Below are 14,781 nucleotides of genomic sequence, written 5' to 3'. Positions count from 1 at the left end.
CAGACAGACAGACAGAGACACAGAGAGAGACGCACACACAGAAAAAAAGATGGATGTGCCGTCTCTAATCGGGAAACACATTGGTGAGTAAACAAACAAACAAACACACACACACACACCAGCTTCTTACCTTTAAAGGTACCTTTAAAGACGTCAGCTAACTAGGAGTAAGACCTCTATGTATATTCTTATGTATATACGCATATATAAATATATATCTACGAGAACCGTTTCTAGGGAGGGAAATCCAAATTACTTTTGTTGTACTGCGAGTGTACACGTTAATTAAACTTTTACCAATATAAAAATCATAAATTGAGCCAGATTTTACACACTGTGCCTTTAATCTTTAACCTGCTGCCGATGAGGATAGTGGCATACTGGCCCTTTAAGGATGGGAGTGATTCAGCTGAGGGTGAATTTGGAAGTCGACACCTGAACTGGGCGTTTACAGTGGTTTTCCGTTTTGATTCCCCATGAAGATTTGACTGGTGCTGGCATGTGACGTCCCCTGTTGGCGATGTGAGCAATCACTGATCGGCATGACTCAAATCATCATGAAACTGATCATTTGACTAGTGGTCTGATCAGTTGTTGTTCTTCTTCTTCTTGTTTCCAATGTTTTCAGGTTGGAGATTTTTAAAGTAGTTCAGCATTTCCAGTTTTCTTGTCAAAGTCTTTGTGCGATACAGTAAAAGTCTTTCAGTGTTCGGTAAAGTGCAACAACATCCTTTTGTGCAGATACTTTATTCTGAGATAGTATGTTGGGGATAAGATTAGGGTTAGTGTTTTATAAAGTATGGTGGAGAAAATGTTACTCTCAGAGAGTGAAACATTCCAAGCGGTACTTATTTTTTGGTTGGGGTTAAGGTTAGGATTGGGATTGGAGGTAGGGTTGGGGATATGGTTGGGGTTGAGATTAGGGTTGGAGTTAGGGTTGGGAATGGAGTTAGGGTTAGGGTCACGGTTAGGGTTGAGGGTAGCCTTGGGGTTAGTTTTATGTTAGGGTTGTTCAGAAGAGTCAAATTATAACCGATGGATCAGGTCACCAAGTCTCCATGATGTTTTGTTAGGGAGTTTTGAAGTCTTCCCACTGAGATAGATGGTGTTGGGTAAAATGTGGATGAGTTTATCTGGACCAGTTTTCCTTGCTTTGGTCGTATCAAGCAATTTTCACTGGAAGGACGTTGGAACGTTTGTCTCCTGGTAAACCAGCTGGTCTAAGACACAACTGACTAATTTCTAGCTAGTTCCTGCCTCAGCCAGCAGGCAGCAAACCAGCTGACTTCTGACCCCCCCCGAGGTGAGTCCGCAGGTCGGTCAGACCCTCCAACAGTGTCTAACCACACTCACTACTGCAGGGAAGCTGGTGGAGAAGACTGTCGTCAATGCTTTCGGCGGCGGCGATGACGACGATGACGACAAGGACAAGAAGGGCGGCGGCATCTTCTCCTTGTTTGGTGGTGACAAAGACGACGACGACAAGGACAAGGACGATGGTGGTCTGTTCTCCTTCGGAAGAGATGATAAGAAGAAGGACAAGAAGGACAAGAAGGACGATGATGACGGCGGGTTCTTCTCCAGATTCCTGAACCGAGACGATGACGATGACAAACAGAAAAAGTCAGGCTTCAAAGGTCTCTTCAATGAACAGCAGGGGGCGCCGGGCTCCTCCGGAGGCCAGGAGGGAGAGGGCTGCGAAGCGGGTGGAGGTGCAATCAGCGGTGGCGGCGGCATCAGTGAGGGAGGTGAGGAGACCTTAACACAACCAGTCAGGTTTTTACCTGCCCACTGCCCTCTGCTAGACAACGGGGTGGGGGGAAACACACCAAACACGCTAAAGTCATTGAGCTGTTGTCGTTGTGTTGTGTTTCAGACCTGCTGAGCGACCTGATGGACGTGGCTGAGGAACATTCCCAAAGACAGTGAACACAACGTCTTGCCGCAAACTCTGCACGTTAGCAAGTTTAGCTTCTCCGCAGCAGATACATAGCCAGAACCGGCCGACTGGTTGTTGAGTTGTGAGTTGAAGATCATGTGTGTATAGATGTTGGAGGTGGTTGTGTATTTGATGTGAGCTCTGTATAAATATTAAACTTGGTGGAACCGTCTGTCCTCTCGTCTCACTGCTGGACCTGGAAACAGGAAGCCACAAACCTCCCATGTCTTAGTGTTGGAATAATGAGCTTCAGAAGATTAGTGTAACTTTATTAGTTCAGATCCTCACACAAAGTCGACACACTCATACTCGGCTAACGAAAGCCAACAGTTGATCCAGAGGAGGTCCCACAGCTAGAGAACTTCCACATCTGGCTCCTGGCTCACTGTCAAAACTCTGGGAGGACAGCTTCGCCCTCAGCTGGCCACCTGCAGGTCCAGCACGGTGAGGTCCTGGTTGATGGTAATGCTGTTCTCGTCACACAGGAAGTGGCTGCGGACAGTGAGGGTGACGCTTCTCCTGGGGAGAGACAGGAGGCTCTGGATCCTCTGCGCTGCCACCTGGAGGTGGCTCACCTCCGAACCTGGAGCTGCAGGTCAGAAGGTGGAGAGCGAATACTGTAAGAACTTTACCTTCAGTTTCCTACAAGTGAAGGAGTCACTAAACTTCAGACAAAAACTTCTCAAGAGCTTGAAGACCTCAAGAGGTTCTCTGGCTCCTCCTTCTGGGTCTGATCTCTTCTCCAGGTGAACCTTGTAATGGTCCTTTTCCATTATTCTTTAAAGGCCTCAGGTTAAACTGTTTCCACTCTTGCCATTACGTGCACAAGAGGAGTGTTTTCTTTATGCAGCCGGAGACGGAAGGTCCAGTCCATTCTGTACAGTTTTCTTGTCTTTCCTTTTTGCAAAATAAAACCAACTCCTTGTCCAAAAATCCAGCTTCCTGCCTCAGGTCAGGTAAAAAAAAAACTGTGTTCTGCCACTTCCTGTGCCCCAGTATATGTCTTTTCACCAACTGCTGCCACATTGTGTCAAAAATAATAATGAACGCAGTTGAAACAATAAGAAACAATAGCATGCCAACGCTCCTACAAACGTCACACCTGAGCTCCGGTGCAGTTGGTCAGGTGGAGCCTGCAGGATCTTCTGCAGTGGACCAGGAGGAACCTGGACCATCAGCTGCCTGCTGCTGCCCTGCTGGCTCACCGTCAGCACCGCAGGCCTGCAACACAAACCCAGTCAGCCCCTACTTGGTCCTCAGGGGACGTCATCACCTCCATGACATCATCACCTGTAGTAGCGGCGCACGCTGGTGTGAGGCAGGCATGCGTAGCACGCCACGTAGATGCCATTGAGGTCGGTGTCGAGCTCAGCGGAGCAGCGGCCGCAGCCGCTGAAGGCCACGTCTCCGCCCAGAACCGCCGCGATGGCATCCAGCGGCGTGGAGCTGTCCATGGTCAGCTGCAGTGGTGCATCATGGGAAGGAAGAGGGTCCTGGAAGCGGAAGGTGACGATCTGGACGCTGAGCTGCACGATTCCTGGGGGAGGAGGTAGAGGAGGAGAAAGGGAATTGGAATTGGAGGAGGTGAGGAAGAGGAAGAGCGCGAGGAGGAGGAAGGCCAGGGGGTGGAGATGGAGGAGGAGAGGTGGTGATGAGGAGGAGGAGGAAGAGGAGGAAGAAGAGGGGGGAGAAGGAAGAGGAGGAAGAGGAAAAGGTAGAGGAAGAGGAAGAGGTGGATGTGGAGAGAGGTGGAGGGGAGGAGGAGGAGGAAGAAGATGAGGGAGGAGGTGGATGTGGAGAGAGGTGGAGGAGGAGGAGGAGGAAGAGCCGACTCACCGCTGTATTTCTGAGACAGCAGCGTGTCCACGTCCAGCTCCAGACCACCGCCACCGTCCTCCGACCCAGCGGGCCGCAGGAAGTCATGCGCCCGCCGGCTGCCGGGCTCCAGCGGCCGGACGGAGCTCCAGGGGGTGGAGTGAAGCTCCGGGACCCCGCTGGTCCCACCGTCCGCCACCAGGAGGCAGCGGAAGTCCCAGATAGCAGCTGGAGGAGGAGCAGAGGAGGAGTCAGGAGCCAGGGGCCAGTCCGGCTGCAGCGCCACCTGCAGGACTAGCATTGTAGTCCACACGGCACCAACCGAGACCAAGACCTGATCAAGACTTGACGGACCAAGACATCAGGGTTCCAGATGCAAGACGAAAGAAAAATCACAACAAATCTGAACAAATGACCAGCATCTTTTCTGCTTCTACATCAGGCATGGGCAAACTACGGCCCGGGGGCCATATGCGGCCCGTTAAGCTTTTTGATCTGGCCCGTCGAGTCAGTAAGTCATAAAATATTTATAGAATATTTCATCCATTTTTCAGTGTTTTAAGAGTCATTTCAGTAAAGAACAAACTGGTGAGGCTACATTGGGTTCTAAAAACTTGACAGCCGGAGCAGCAGCAGATGGATGGAGTGTTTTGGTGAGCCACCACATGGGGGAAAAAATATGTCATGGTGTAGAAAACATGTTGCTTTAATGTAAACTGAAAATGAACCGAAGATAAGTTACAACAAAATCAGTGTCTTTGAAGCTGCATGGTATTTAGCTCTTTATTGAAATGACTCCGACAACAAATACAGCTATTTAATGACTTACTGACAATTGATATAATTTTCTCAAGTTCGGCGGGCCGGATTCAAAAGCTTAACGGGCCGCAAATTGCAGCCGGGCCGTAGTTTGCCCATGGCTGATGAAGAGGCAAACTTGAATTGGAAAAAAAGATCCTGGTCATTTGTTCTGTTTTGTTGTGATTTTATTTCCAATTGTCTCTGCCTGGTCTCGATGTGGATCCTCTCCAGTCTCGGTGAGGTTTTGGTGTTGGTTGGTGGCGTCTGATAACAATGCTCCGTTTAAAAAGTCTGTGGTGCTGCAACACTACCGCCGACTGCACCTTTATCCCTGCTGAAGCCAGGCATCCAGTCCACTGCCGGCCCCCACAGCAGCAGCAGCGCCCCCTGCTGTACGCCCGGCTGCTCCACTGTCAACACCGCCTTCGTCTGGATGGCTGAGCGGCTGCGAGACTCCGCCTCCGTCCGCCACGCTGCACAGCGACAGACAACAGCCAATCATCAGCCTACGTTTTTAGGGGGTTCCAACTCTCGGTCGTAGCCGCAGTGAGACAGATGACCAGCAGGGGGAGCCTGTGAGCAGGTGGCTCTGTCCAGTGGAAGCCTATAAGCCCAGCTGATTGGCCACTTCCTGTCACATGACTCGCTCACCTGTGCCCAGGTGTGTGTGTGTGATTCGCAGGAGGGCGTGGACCAGCGTGTTGACCCTCAGCGTCCTCAGGGTGGCGTAGGGGAGGCGTCGGATGTCCTGAGGAGGAGGGGCGGCTGCCGCCACCGCCAGCAGGGGGCGGCGTTCCCTCAGGAAGCAGCAGAGGGAGCGGAGGGAGTGAGTGCTCACCTGTCGGACTGAGGAGAGAGAGAGGGAAAAAGAGAGAGGGAGAGAGAGAGTGGGGGTGAGAGGCTGGGCGGCCGAGGAGGCTCCTGATTGGCTGGGAGGCGGGGCTCAGTACCTACGGGCCTGTCGGAGGCGGAGACTCGTCCCAGGTTGAGGAGTTTGCTGCCAAAGGTCGACTGCAGCACCGTCTCTCCCCTCCACCTATCCTCGCTCGCCCGCAGCCCTGGGTGAGGGAGACATGGTCACATGACGGTCACATGACCTGCCCCCATTCTGAAGTGGTACAGGCATGGACAGGGGTGGTTCTGAGTGGTTCTAAGTGGTTTTGGGTGCTTATAGGTGGTTCTAGGTAGTGCAGGGGTGGTTCTGGTGGTGGTTCTAGGCCAGGCATGGACAAACTATGTTTTTTGTCAACTCCTATGAGGTGGGTCACCAAAGCACTCCATCCATCTGCTGCTGCTCCGGCTCCCCCTTTGTCAAATTTTTGACCCATTGTGGCCCAAAGGTTTGCCCACCCCTGTTCTGGTCCAATCACAGCAGAGCCGCCGTGGTGGTGGGGCTGGGGTGCCGCTCTCACCTGTGATAAGCAGAACGTCTCCGGGGCAAACGGTCAGCACCCAGAAGGCCGCCCGCCGCCACAGCGCCACCTTCTGCTCCAGTCCTGATTGGTCCGTCACCACGATGGAGGCCAGAGGAACCGAGGAGTCAGCGGCTGGTCCGGACCGCAGCTTCAGGACAGAGGGGAGTGGGTTCAGGGCAGACAGGAAGTGAACGACGGCGAAAGCCTAACGCAGCATCTCTCAACTGGTGGGTCGCGACCCAAAAGTGGGTTGTGGAACTGTTTTTTAATGTGATATTTAATATTTATATATTATATATATATTAATTTCATATTTTTAAAGGGATTTTCAAAAAATAAATCCTCCACGCAGGACCTCCCTCTCCTACCTTGACCTCCTTCAGGTGACAGGGGTGAACCACAGCCACCAGCACTGTGTACAGCGCCCCCTGCTGGCTGCAGCGGGTCAGGACTGTGGTTGGCCCCCAGGACCCGACAGCAGTGAGAGGCTCCTCCACCTCCTCATTCTCCTTCTCCTCCTCCAAGAGTCTCCTCCTCCTCTTGCACTGGGGAGACGCTGGGTCAGAGGAGGCGTGGCCTCCAGCGGCGCTGGACCCCTGAGAGCAGAGCAGCCCCTGTGAGGTGTCCTCCAGGACCACGCCCCCTTCCTCCGCCCGCCGGGCGGTCGCTGGAGTTGAGGGGGCGGAGCCAAAGAGCTCTGGGGTGCTGGAGGAGGAAGAGAGAGGAGGAGGAGGAGCAGGAGGAGGAGTCTGCTTGCTTGTGGGTGGGCTTTTCTCTGGGCTGGCCTGTGATTGGCCGGAGCGCCTGCCCCTCAGGACCAGAGCCTGGCTCAGAGTCCAGGTGGACAGGTAGTGTGTGTGGGAGGACAGGGGGGCGGCGGCTGCAGATTCCACCGGCCTCACAGGGAAGCAGATGTCCAGGTACTCCTGGAGGGAAGACGGACAGCCATCGCCCTCTAGTGGACCGTCTGAGTCAGCTCCTCCTCCTCCCCCCGAAGTCCCTGTGGTCCAACCAGAAGATACTGTAATAATAATAACAATACATTTTATTTGTTAGGCCGCCTTTCACAACAATACAGGTGGCCTCACAGGAAACAATTAGAAATACAAAATACAAGAGATAAAAATACAAAAGAGGATGCAAGAACATACACAACAAATAAAACACAAATCAAATACACTAAAAAGAATTATATATAAAAGCGGTGCAATTTGTCAGGTGGGGTGAGCAGGTTTGAAGAGATGGGTTTTGAATTTGGATTTGAAAAGAGAGACAGAAGTGGTGTTGCAAAGGTGATGGGGGAGTGAATTCCAGAGTTGGAGAGCAGCGTGGCTGAATACTCTGCTGCTCCCCCTGGTGGCCACCTGGCCAAATGTCTTCCCAGGCATTTGTCTGGTCCCTGAAGCCCTCACCTTGCTCCGCCCCCAGACGTCCCTCCATCCACCTGAGCTCCAGGTGTCTCCAGCCAGCAGGGCAGCGCTCCTCATCCTCCTTTCCAGCGAGAGCCTCCTCCTCCAGGCCAGTGGGAGGAGGTGGAGGAGCCCCCAGGAAGACGTGGACCTTCAGCCAGTCACTCATTAGGAGGCACTGTAGAGAGCTTCAGTTTGGACAAAGATTCTGTTGAAAAAAAAATGAGGGTAAGTTTTTTGGTTTCATGATGACGTTCAGGGGTGGGCAAACTTTTTGACTAGTGGGGCCACAATGGGTTGTAAAATTTGACAGAGGGGGCCGCAGCAGCAGCAGATGGACGGAGTGTTTTGGTGAGCCACCTTATAAGAGGAAAAAATATGTCATGGGATGTGAAGAAAACATTTGCTTCAATGTCTATAAAAGCATTACAACAAAATATCTGTATTTGAAGCCCTGTGGTATTTGCTGTAGCTCTCATCAAAAATGGATGAAATACAGCTATTTTATGACTCACTTACTCTTAATACAAATTTGTCAAGTTCGGCGGGCGGGATTAGAGAGTTTAACGGGCCGTACTATACATACTATACATGCCTCTTCTCCCCTCAGTCTCATGAAGAGCTGCTTTGGATGTCGGGTTTGGTTTCGGGATGTTTCATTGACTAACTGTGTGTCAGGCTGAAGCTGAGAAGCTCCAGGAGAGCTCAGAAGACACTGGTTTGTACACTTCTCCACATTCAGGCCTAACATGTTTTGACCGGCAGGGATGCAGAAATTCCACAGCTGCAAGAAATAATCCGAGAGAGGTGTCACAGACCCACCCCCGGCACCAGCCAATCAGGCGGCGGCGAGGGGGAAGTGAAAACCGCAATGTTGTGTTTTGTGTTTTGAGAAGTTTTAATGGAGAGAGACGCTGGTCAAGTCCAGGAAGGAGTTCTGCTTTGTTTTGTTTGTTTTTTTGTGTCACCAGTTTCTCAGTGAGCCATTTCCGTTCCAAGTATTTTAAATTTTGGTGTGACACCCACGATTTGAACAAAAGACAAAAGCACAGAAGGGTGGGGCCTCATGTATTGACACACTCAAAGGTAACAAAGGTGTATCGGAGAAGCGAGTCAATTCGGTTCGGTTGCAGTTGCTGAGTGGCTGCCGCCTGTCACCAGAGGCCGTTGGTGAGGCGTTTACGTCACATACCGACACATGTATCACCATGGCACAAAATCACAATATTTCACCTTTGATATGGGTGGAGCAAAAAGAAATGCAAACAAAGCAAACTCGTTTAAAAGTTGAGGCCACTCAACTTCTCAAATCCTGATCAGAATAAACATACAGTGAATCATTTTATTTAAAAGAAACACTACTATATCTTTGTACAGTATTGCTTTTATTTTGAATTCTAGAAATTGATATATATGTGTGTGTGTGTGTGTCTGTGTGTGTGTGTGTGTGTGTGTGTGTGTGTGTGTGTGTGTTTTCCTTGTAGTTCCCCTTGACTCATTAACTAATACAACACTGATCTCATTGATCAAAAGGACACCATTCTCTCCAAATTCCTTAAATAAATATCCAAACTCTATTTATAGAATCTGCTCTCTCATAACAATTCACTGGACTCAATCAGAAACTGGAAGTGAATATTAACTTACACAGGGACACACATGAGAAAAATAAGGTGAAATACAAGTCCTCAATCAGATTCGTGATTGTTTAGTGTTAATAATCAAGAAATCCCACGAATCGCTATTGATCATTACACACTGTTACGGGTTTACAAGTAGTAGAAAATCGGATGAAAATTGTACTTTGCCCATGCCTGGAGCCAGACACGTAAATTTAAAGGGAACATTGCACATAAGACACGCCTCTTCTTTAAAGTTAGTCTTTTATGATAAGTTAGAAGGTTATTATTGTATTTTTCTTTGGCATCGTTTCACTCAAAACACACAGTTGAACGGCAGCTTTGAAACTTTGACGACTTTAACTCCCTGCTGGCACGAAGGCAGTGACGTTGGAAAGTTTTTAATTGTTTGTTTCGTTTTTTTTTTCGTCACCTCGGGGTCGTATTTGCGGACGGCCCCTAACCCAGCCGGACCGCGGGTCCTCCGCGGGCACCTGTCCGCTCTCGCATCGTCGACGCTCGGCTAAACTCGGCGGGAATCGCCGCCGCCGACGCGAGCCTTCCACGCGCCGCGGGGTCTCGTGTGTTTACCGTAAACTCTCGCCGCTCCACGTGCGGCGGCGGCGGCGGCGGCGGGCCGAACAGGAAGAGGTTGCAGGAAGGAGGAGCCGTTCCGAACCGCTCGCACTGCTTTTTCTCTCCAACCTCCGACGCCGTCACTCGGTCGCTTCTCCTCCGCGACACGGACCTGGGCCTGCGGCACTCGGTGTAAGGTGACGGCTCCAAAGGTTGCCCGACCATGTATCGCTATTTCGGCGAGCTACTCACCCGGGGAGCGGGGGCCGCCCTGGCCGCGGCCGACTCGGCTGTGCCCGCCGCCGCCTCGTCCTCTTCCGCGGTGCTCCGCCGCGGCTACAGCCAGGCCGTGGACCGCGACGACGACCCCAACTTCTTTACCATGGTGGAGGGCTTCTTCGACCGCGGCGCCGCGATCGTCGAGGACCAGCTGGTGGAGAGCCTGAAGACCCGGGAGAGCACCGAGCAGAAGCGGAAGCGCGTCGGCGGGATCCTGCGGATCATCAAGCCGTGTAACCACGTCCTGAGCGTTAGCTTCCCCATCAAGAGGGACAGCGGCGAGTGGGAGGTGGTGGAGGGCTACCGGGCGCAGCACAGCCAGCACCGGACACCCTGCAAGGGAGGTGAGGAGACCCGGGGGGCACACGCCACACACCCGGACACCCCGTGGGGGCTCACAGGCCGCCCATCACTGCTGGCTTTGGCTTTGTTCGCTTCCTTCCGTAGTGGGAAGGTGTTCTCACTGCACTCACTGGCACGGAAATAGAACTGTGAATCTAATGTATGTGTATAAACTGTACACTAGCAGTCAAAAGTTTGGACTCACCCTATGAATTTAATGACTATTGGCATTGCAGTTTCTCACTGAAGGCGTCAAAACTACGTATGAACTCGTAGAATTCTGTGGGGAAACAATAAGTGTAAAGTAACCCAAGCACGTTTTATATTTAAGTCCTGCATTGTTCCACCTTTCATAAAAAAGCATATTTATTTCGAGTTATTTATTTTCTTTTGCTGCATAATAATATGTACAATAACTTCAAATATTCAAATATTTGTTGTCTTCAGTATCTGTGTGTAGTGTGGAAAGTTGTAAAGGTGTGAAACTTTTGACCGGTAGTGGTCATCACTGCAGTTCACAGTCCAAATGTTGTCGGTAGTTTCATTAACTAGTTGAGATTTGGGATGGAATCCTTAAGAGTCTGTCCACACCTCCTATATAAACGTCCCTGTTTTAAATCAAGGCCTTCTCCTTCCTCACTGAGCTTTCAGTAACAGCTAGCGCCCCCTGCAGGACGACCGCGGCCTCATGCATGGACATATTGACGTGAGCAGGATGGTTTTTATTTATTTTTAAGTCTTCGGGAGAGAAAAGTTGAACTCTGCTGATTGGGTTGTAAGAGGGCTGGTGGGTCATGTGACCATCCCGACATTAACACGGACATAATGGGTGGTAACTGACATCGACTACCTGTCGGCCCTCCCTTCCTGTGAAACCAGTTGAACCAGCGCAGGGGAAACACAAATTCCATGTGTGTTCAACTTAACAACACAACAACAACAACACACCACACCACCGACTCCTCCTGCAAGCCAACTGACCCCCCCACACCCCCAGTTGGTTTTGTGTTTTTGTTGTGTTGTTCTTTTGAACAGCAGCTCCTTCGTTAGTGTGTTTGTAGTTTTCCTCCCCTGAATGGAATGTTCGCTGTCTTGTCAGTGTGAAAGTCAGTATAAACACACCAGTGGATGAAAGTTTGGTGGACTCGGTGCCAATAGCGTCGCCCTCTGAAGGCTGCGTGTTGACGATCTGGTGGCCCAGATTTTTCCCACAGTCCTTCAGGGTGGTGGAACGTTCCTTGAGTCAAACAGCCAAGATTCTTTATGTCTATGGCTGAAGGCACCAGTCTGATACAATCTGTGTGTGTGTGTGTGTGTGTGTGTGTGTGTGTGTGTGTGTGTGTGTGTGTGTGTGTGTGTGTGTGTGTGTGTGTGTGTGTGTGTGTGTGTGTGTGTGAGAGACACAGACAGATCTGCTGGACTCTCTCTCTCTCTCTCTCTCTCTCTCTCTCAGCTGGCATCACATTTTCCACTTCCTGTGCCATTTCCTGTCTCATCTGCTGATGTCAACACTGCCAGCTAGCACGTAGCGCCCGATGCTAAGACCCCCTTTGTAGTCGCCGCTACCAGGAAGTGACCTCATTATTGAGTCGATGTGCTTGGATGAACCGCTGCTGTTACACATGCAGTTTCTCTGCAAACCTCAAACCATGGCCCGGGAGCCGAATGCTTTTCAATCCGGCCCACCCAACTTGAAGGAATGACGTTAAATAGCCAGTAAGTCATAAAGTAGCTGTATTTCATCCGATTTTGTTTGTGCATTCAGAGTCGTTTCAATAAAGAGCTAAATGCCGCGGGGCTTCAAAGACACTGTTTTTGTTTGAACTCAGCGTTGGTTCATTCTTTCACATTAAAAGACACGTTTTCGACATCCCCGATATCCCATGGTGTATTTTCTCCTCCTATGAGGTGGCTCACGATAACACTCCATCCATCTGCTGCTCCGGGCCCCTGTCACATTTTAGAACCCATTGTGGCCCCAGCAGTAAAAGGCATTGGCCCACCCGTGAACCAACCAGTTTAGTTTTTTTTCCAGTGTGTCCGAAGTGATCGCCAAATTTTCCTGCCGGCTCAGCCGAGTGCAACCGCAGGCGCTGTTTCTTTAAATACCGCACCCACTGTTACATCATCACCACCATCATCATCATCATCATCATCATTATCAAGCTACAACTGGCCCCTCACATGCTGCTGATTTACCACCTCTGGCTGAATAATCCAGCCATTGTCTGGCTGTGTGTCTGTGTGTCTGTGCCTTTGTAGTTTGTTACCAGCTCATTACACTCTGAGATACACCAGCAGGTTTTCAGCACTGGAACCCATCGTGTCGTGCCAGTCTCTCAAAGTGCACTTGCCCACCGCTCACCCCTAGGGTCAGGATGAAGATGAGGAAGACGATGTTGTTGTGTGATGTTGACGATTGTGTCTCTGTTGTCGTTGTGTCCTCGCTCAGGGATCCGCTACAGTACAGACGTCTCGGTGGACGAGGTGAAAGCTCTGGCCTCCCTCATGACCTACAAGTGTGCCGTCGTGGGTAAGGACACACACACACACACACACACACACACACACACACACACACACACACCAGTTTGACCACAGGAAGTAGAGAGGCCACAGGTGGAGTCAGGTGACCGCACCACCGGGCGTTAGCGCCGAGGCTAGCAGAGTTAGCAGGGACTGTTGGCTAGCAGCAGCTCCAGCCTCCCTAGTGCGTTAGTTAGTAGTTAGCAGCAGTCAGCGCCGCTCTGCACCTGCTCACCAGACCCTCTGTGACCTCTGACCTCTGTTCCAGACGTCCCGTTCGGCGGAGCCAAAGCCGGAGTGAAGATCAACCCCAGGAAGTACTCGGTAGGTGTTGCCACGGCGACTGGTGGAGCCATGACTCACTGCTGGAAAACCAGTTTGACCTGGAGGCAAAACATCCTGGTTCAGAGCAGCTTCCACTGGGCGGGGCCGCAGCAGGGCGTAGCTGCAGCAGGGCGTAGCTGCAGCAGGGCGGGGTCTGTCAGAGCAGACAGGAGGAGGAGGAGCAGGAGGAGCAGGAGGAGCAGGAGGAGCAGGAGGAGCTGCAGCCACTTCCTCTTCTTCTCCTGCTGCTGCTGTGAGGCTCCTTCCGAGTGTCGAGAAGGAAGCTTGGGCGTGGGCCCGGCACTGGAACACCTCCTACTGTCAAGCTGGTACCTCACCCTGCTGGGTGCTCCCCCGCAGGCCCTTTCAGTCATTGCAATAGTTGTCCATGTAAAGGTCCAGTGTTCAAAATTTGGCTTCATTTATGCTTTTTTTTATTCTGTTAAAAACTGTGTGTGTGTGTGTGTGTGTGTGTGTGTGTGTGTGTGTGTGTGTGTGTGTGTGTGTGTGTGTGTGTGTGTGTGTGTGTGTGTGTGTGTGTGTGTGTGTGTGTGTGTGTGTGTGTGTGTGTGTCCAGGACAACGAGCTGGAGAAGATCACCCGCAGGTTCACCATCGAACTGGCCAAGAAAGGCTTCATTGGTGAGCAACACACACAACCTCAAGGTCCCTGGTGCACAACAAGCACACAGAGCCTCACTGTCTGCCTGTCTGTCTGCAGGGCCCGGTATCGATGTCCCTGCCCCTGACATGAGCACCGGCGAGCGGGAGATGTCGTGGATCGCGGACACCTTCGCCACCACCATGGGTCACTACGTGAGAGAGAGAGAGAGAGAGAGAGAGAGAGAGAGAGAGAGAGAGAGAGAGAGAGAGAGAGAGAGAGAGAGAGAGAGAGAGAGAGAGAGAGAGAGAGAGAGAGAGAGAGAGAGAGAGAGAGAGAGAGAGAGGTGGCGCTGTGCTAACTCTGTTAGCGACATGCTAACAGAGGCGTCCGTCACCAACGCTACAACTACTGTTTGACCGTGAAGGCGTTCCCGATGCTCCCTTTTGCTGCTCGCTACATGTCAGTTGTATTGAGAGCCATAGCCACAACAGCGGCAACATACGCTCAAAACTGGCCGCTAGCCTTCCGCTAACTTGCCATGTGTTTGCTACCGTGGCTCCACTTGTAGCGTCAATGGTAGCCTTCTGCTAACTTGCTACGTGTTTGCCAGCACGGCTACAGTTGTGATGTTGATGCTAGCCTTCCGCTAACTACCAGTTGCCGTGTTGACCTCACGGCTATTGTCATTGGTTGTCGGCAGAGCGACCCTCTCACCCTGCTAACTCGGGGACCCGTGTCCAAGGTAATACCCTCTCTTGGCCTGCAGGGGGTGGTCTCCATCTGGGAGCTTGGTAGTGGCTGTGGCTTTCAGTTAGGAAAATACCCACTGCACCCCTCTGCGTCTCTTCATGTCTGGGATGTTCTCGCCTCGCCTGTATCCTGCCGCAGGCTCCTCCTTCAAAAGGGGGTGTGGTCAGTGGGTTTAGAGAGGATATGAAAACAATGGAATTAATAAGACAAAAAAAAAAAAGCAGTTTGGATTGCAAAGTCTGAATGCAGCAATAACTGGTATCACTGCATTCAGACCTTGGTTCACTCTGGTAAGTGGTTGTTACCACCGTGACCTGAAGGGGGCGTCCTTGCACTAGCACAACATTTGGTGCTAAGAGACAGTTGACTGACTGTTGGAGGCA

The 14,781-nt window shown here is 51.3% G+C and overlaps 2 protein-coding genes across 6 annotated transcripts in view; one reads left to right on the top strand and one right to left on the bottom strand.

Annotated features, from left to right (window-relative positions):
• Nucleotides 1-2,187: 2,187 nt before the first annotated feature.
• On the bottom strand, nt 2,188-9,963 carry shld2 (shieldin complex subunit 2). Of its 4 annotated transcripts, none has more exons than XM_076046002.1 (11): nt 9,827-9,963; nt 7,383-7,587; nt 6,339-6,970; nt 5,968-6,118; nt 5,506-5,613; nt 5,207-5,401; nt 4,879-5,028; nt 3,776-3,982; nt 3,230-3,476; nt 3,042-3,160; nt 2,188-2,528 (listed from the first exon to the last, which is right to left on the bottom strand). In XM_076046002.1, exons 2-11 carry the CDS (start codon nt 7,546-7,548, stop codon nt 2,356-2,358), a joined length of 2,148 nt encoding a protein of 715 aa, XP_075902117.1. In that variant the 5' UTR covers nt 7,549-7,587; nt 9,827-9,963; the 3' UTR covers nt 2,188-2,355. The 4 variants fall into 4 exon arrangements, with proteins under 4 accessions (XP_075902117.1, XP_075902118.1, XP_075902116.1 ...); XM_076046003.1 differs by lacking the exon at nt 9,827-9,963 and adding an exon at nt 9,590-9,727; XM_076046001.1 differs by lacking the exon at nt 9,827-9,963 and adding an exon at nt 9,432-9,566.
• The window catches only part of LOC142901475 (glutamate dehydrogenase, mitochondrial-like), an 8,185-nt gene continuing 3,201 nt past the window's right edge, over nt 9,798-14,781 (top strand). The window contains exons 1-6 of one of the 2 annotated variants that reach the window (XM_076046005.1): nt 9,798-10,197; nt 12,648-12,728; nt 12,990-13,045; nt 13,623-13,686; nt 13,766-13,860; nt 14,349-14,390. In XM_076046005.1, the coding sequence (XP_075902120.1) occupies nt 9,798-10,197; nt 12,648-12,728; nt 12,990-13,045; nt 13,623-13,686; nt 13,766-13,860; nt 14,349-14,390 (738 nt within the window). The remainder of the gene's footprint in view (nt 10,198-12,647; nt 12,729-12,989; nt 13,046-13,622; nt 13,687-13,765; nt 13,861-14,348; nt 14,391-14,781) is intronic. The other variant, XM_076046006.1, reaches the window with a different exon arrangement.

This window comes from Nelusetta ayraudi, unplaced genomic scaffold (assembly GCF_046127955.1).
Source record: "Nelusetta ayraudi isolate G7.1 ecotype Tasmania unplaced genomic scaffold, CSIRO-AGI_Nayr_v1 ptg000089l, whole genome shotgun sequence".
NCBI classification, from domain to species: domain Eukaryota; kingdom Metazoa; phylum Chordata; class Actinopteri; order Tetraodontiformes; family Monacanthidae; genus Nelusetta; species Nelusetta ayraudi.
This window is presented reverse-complemented; position numbering and strand designations above follow the sequence as displayed.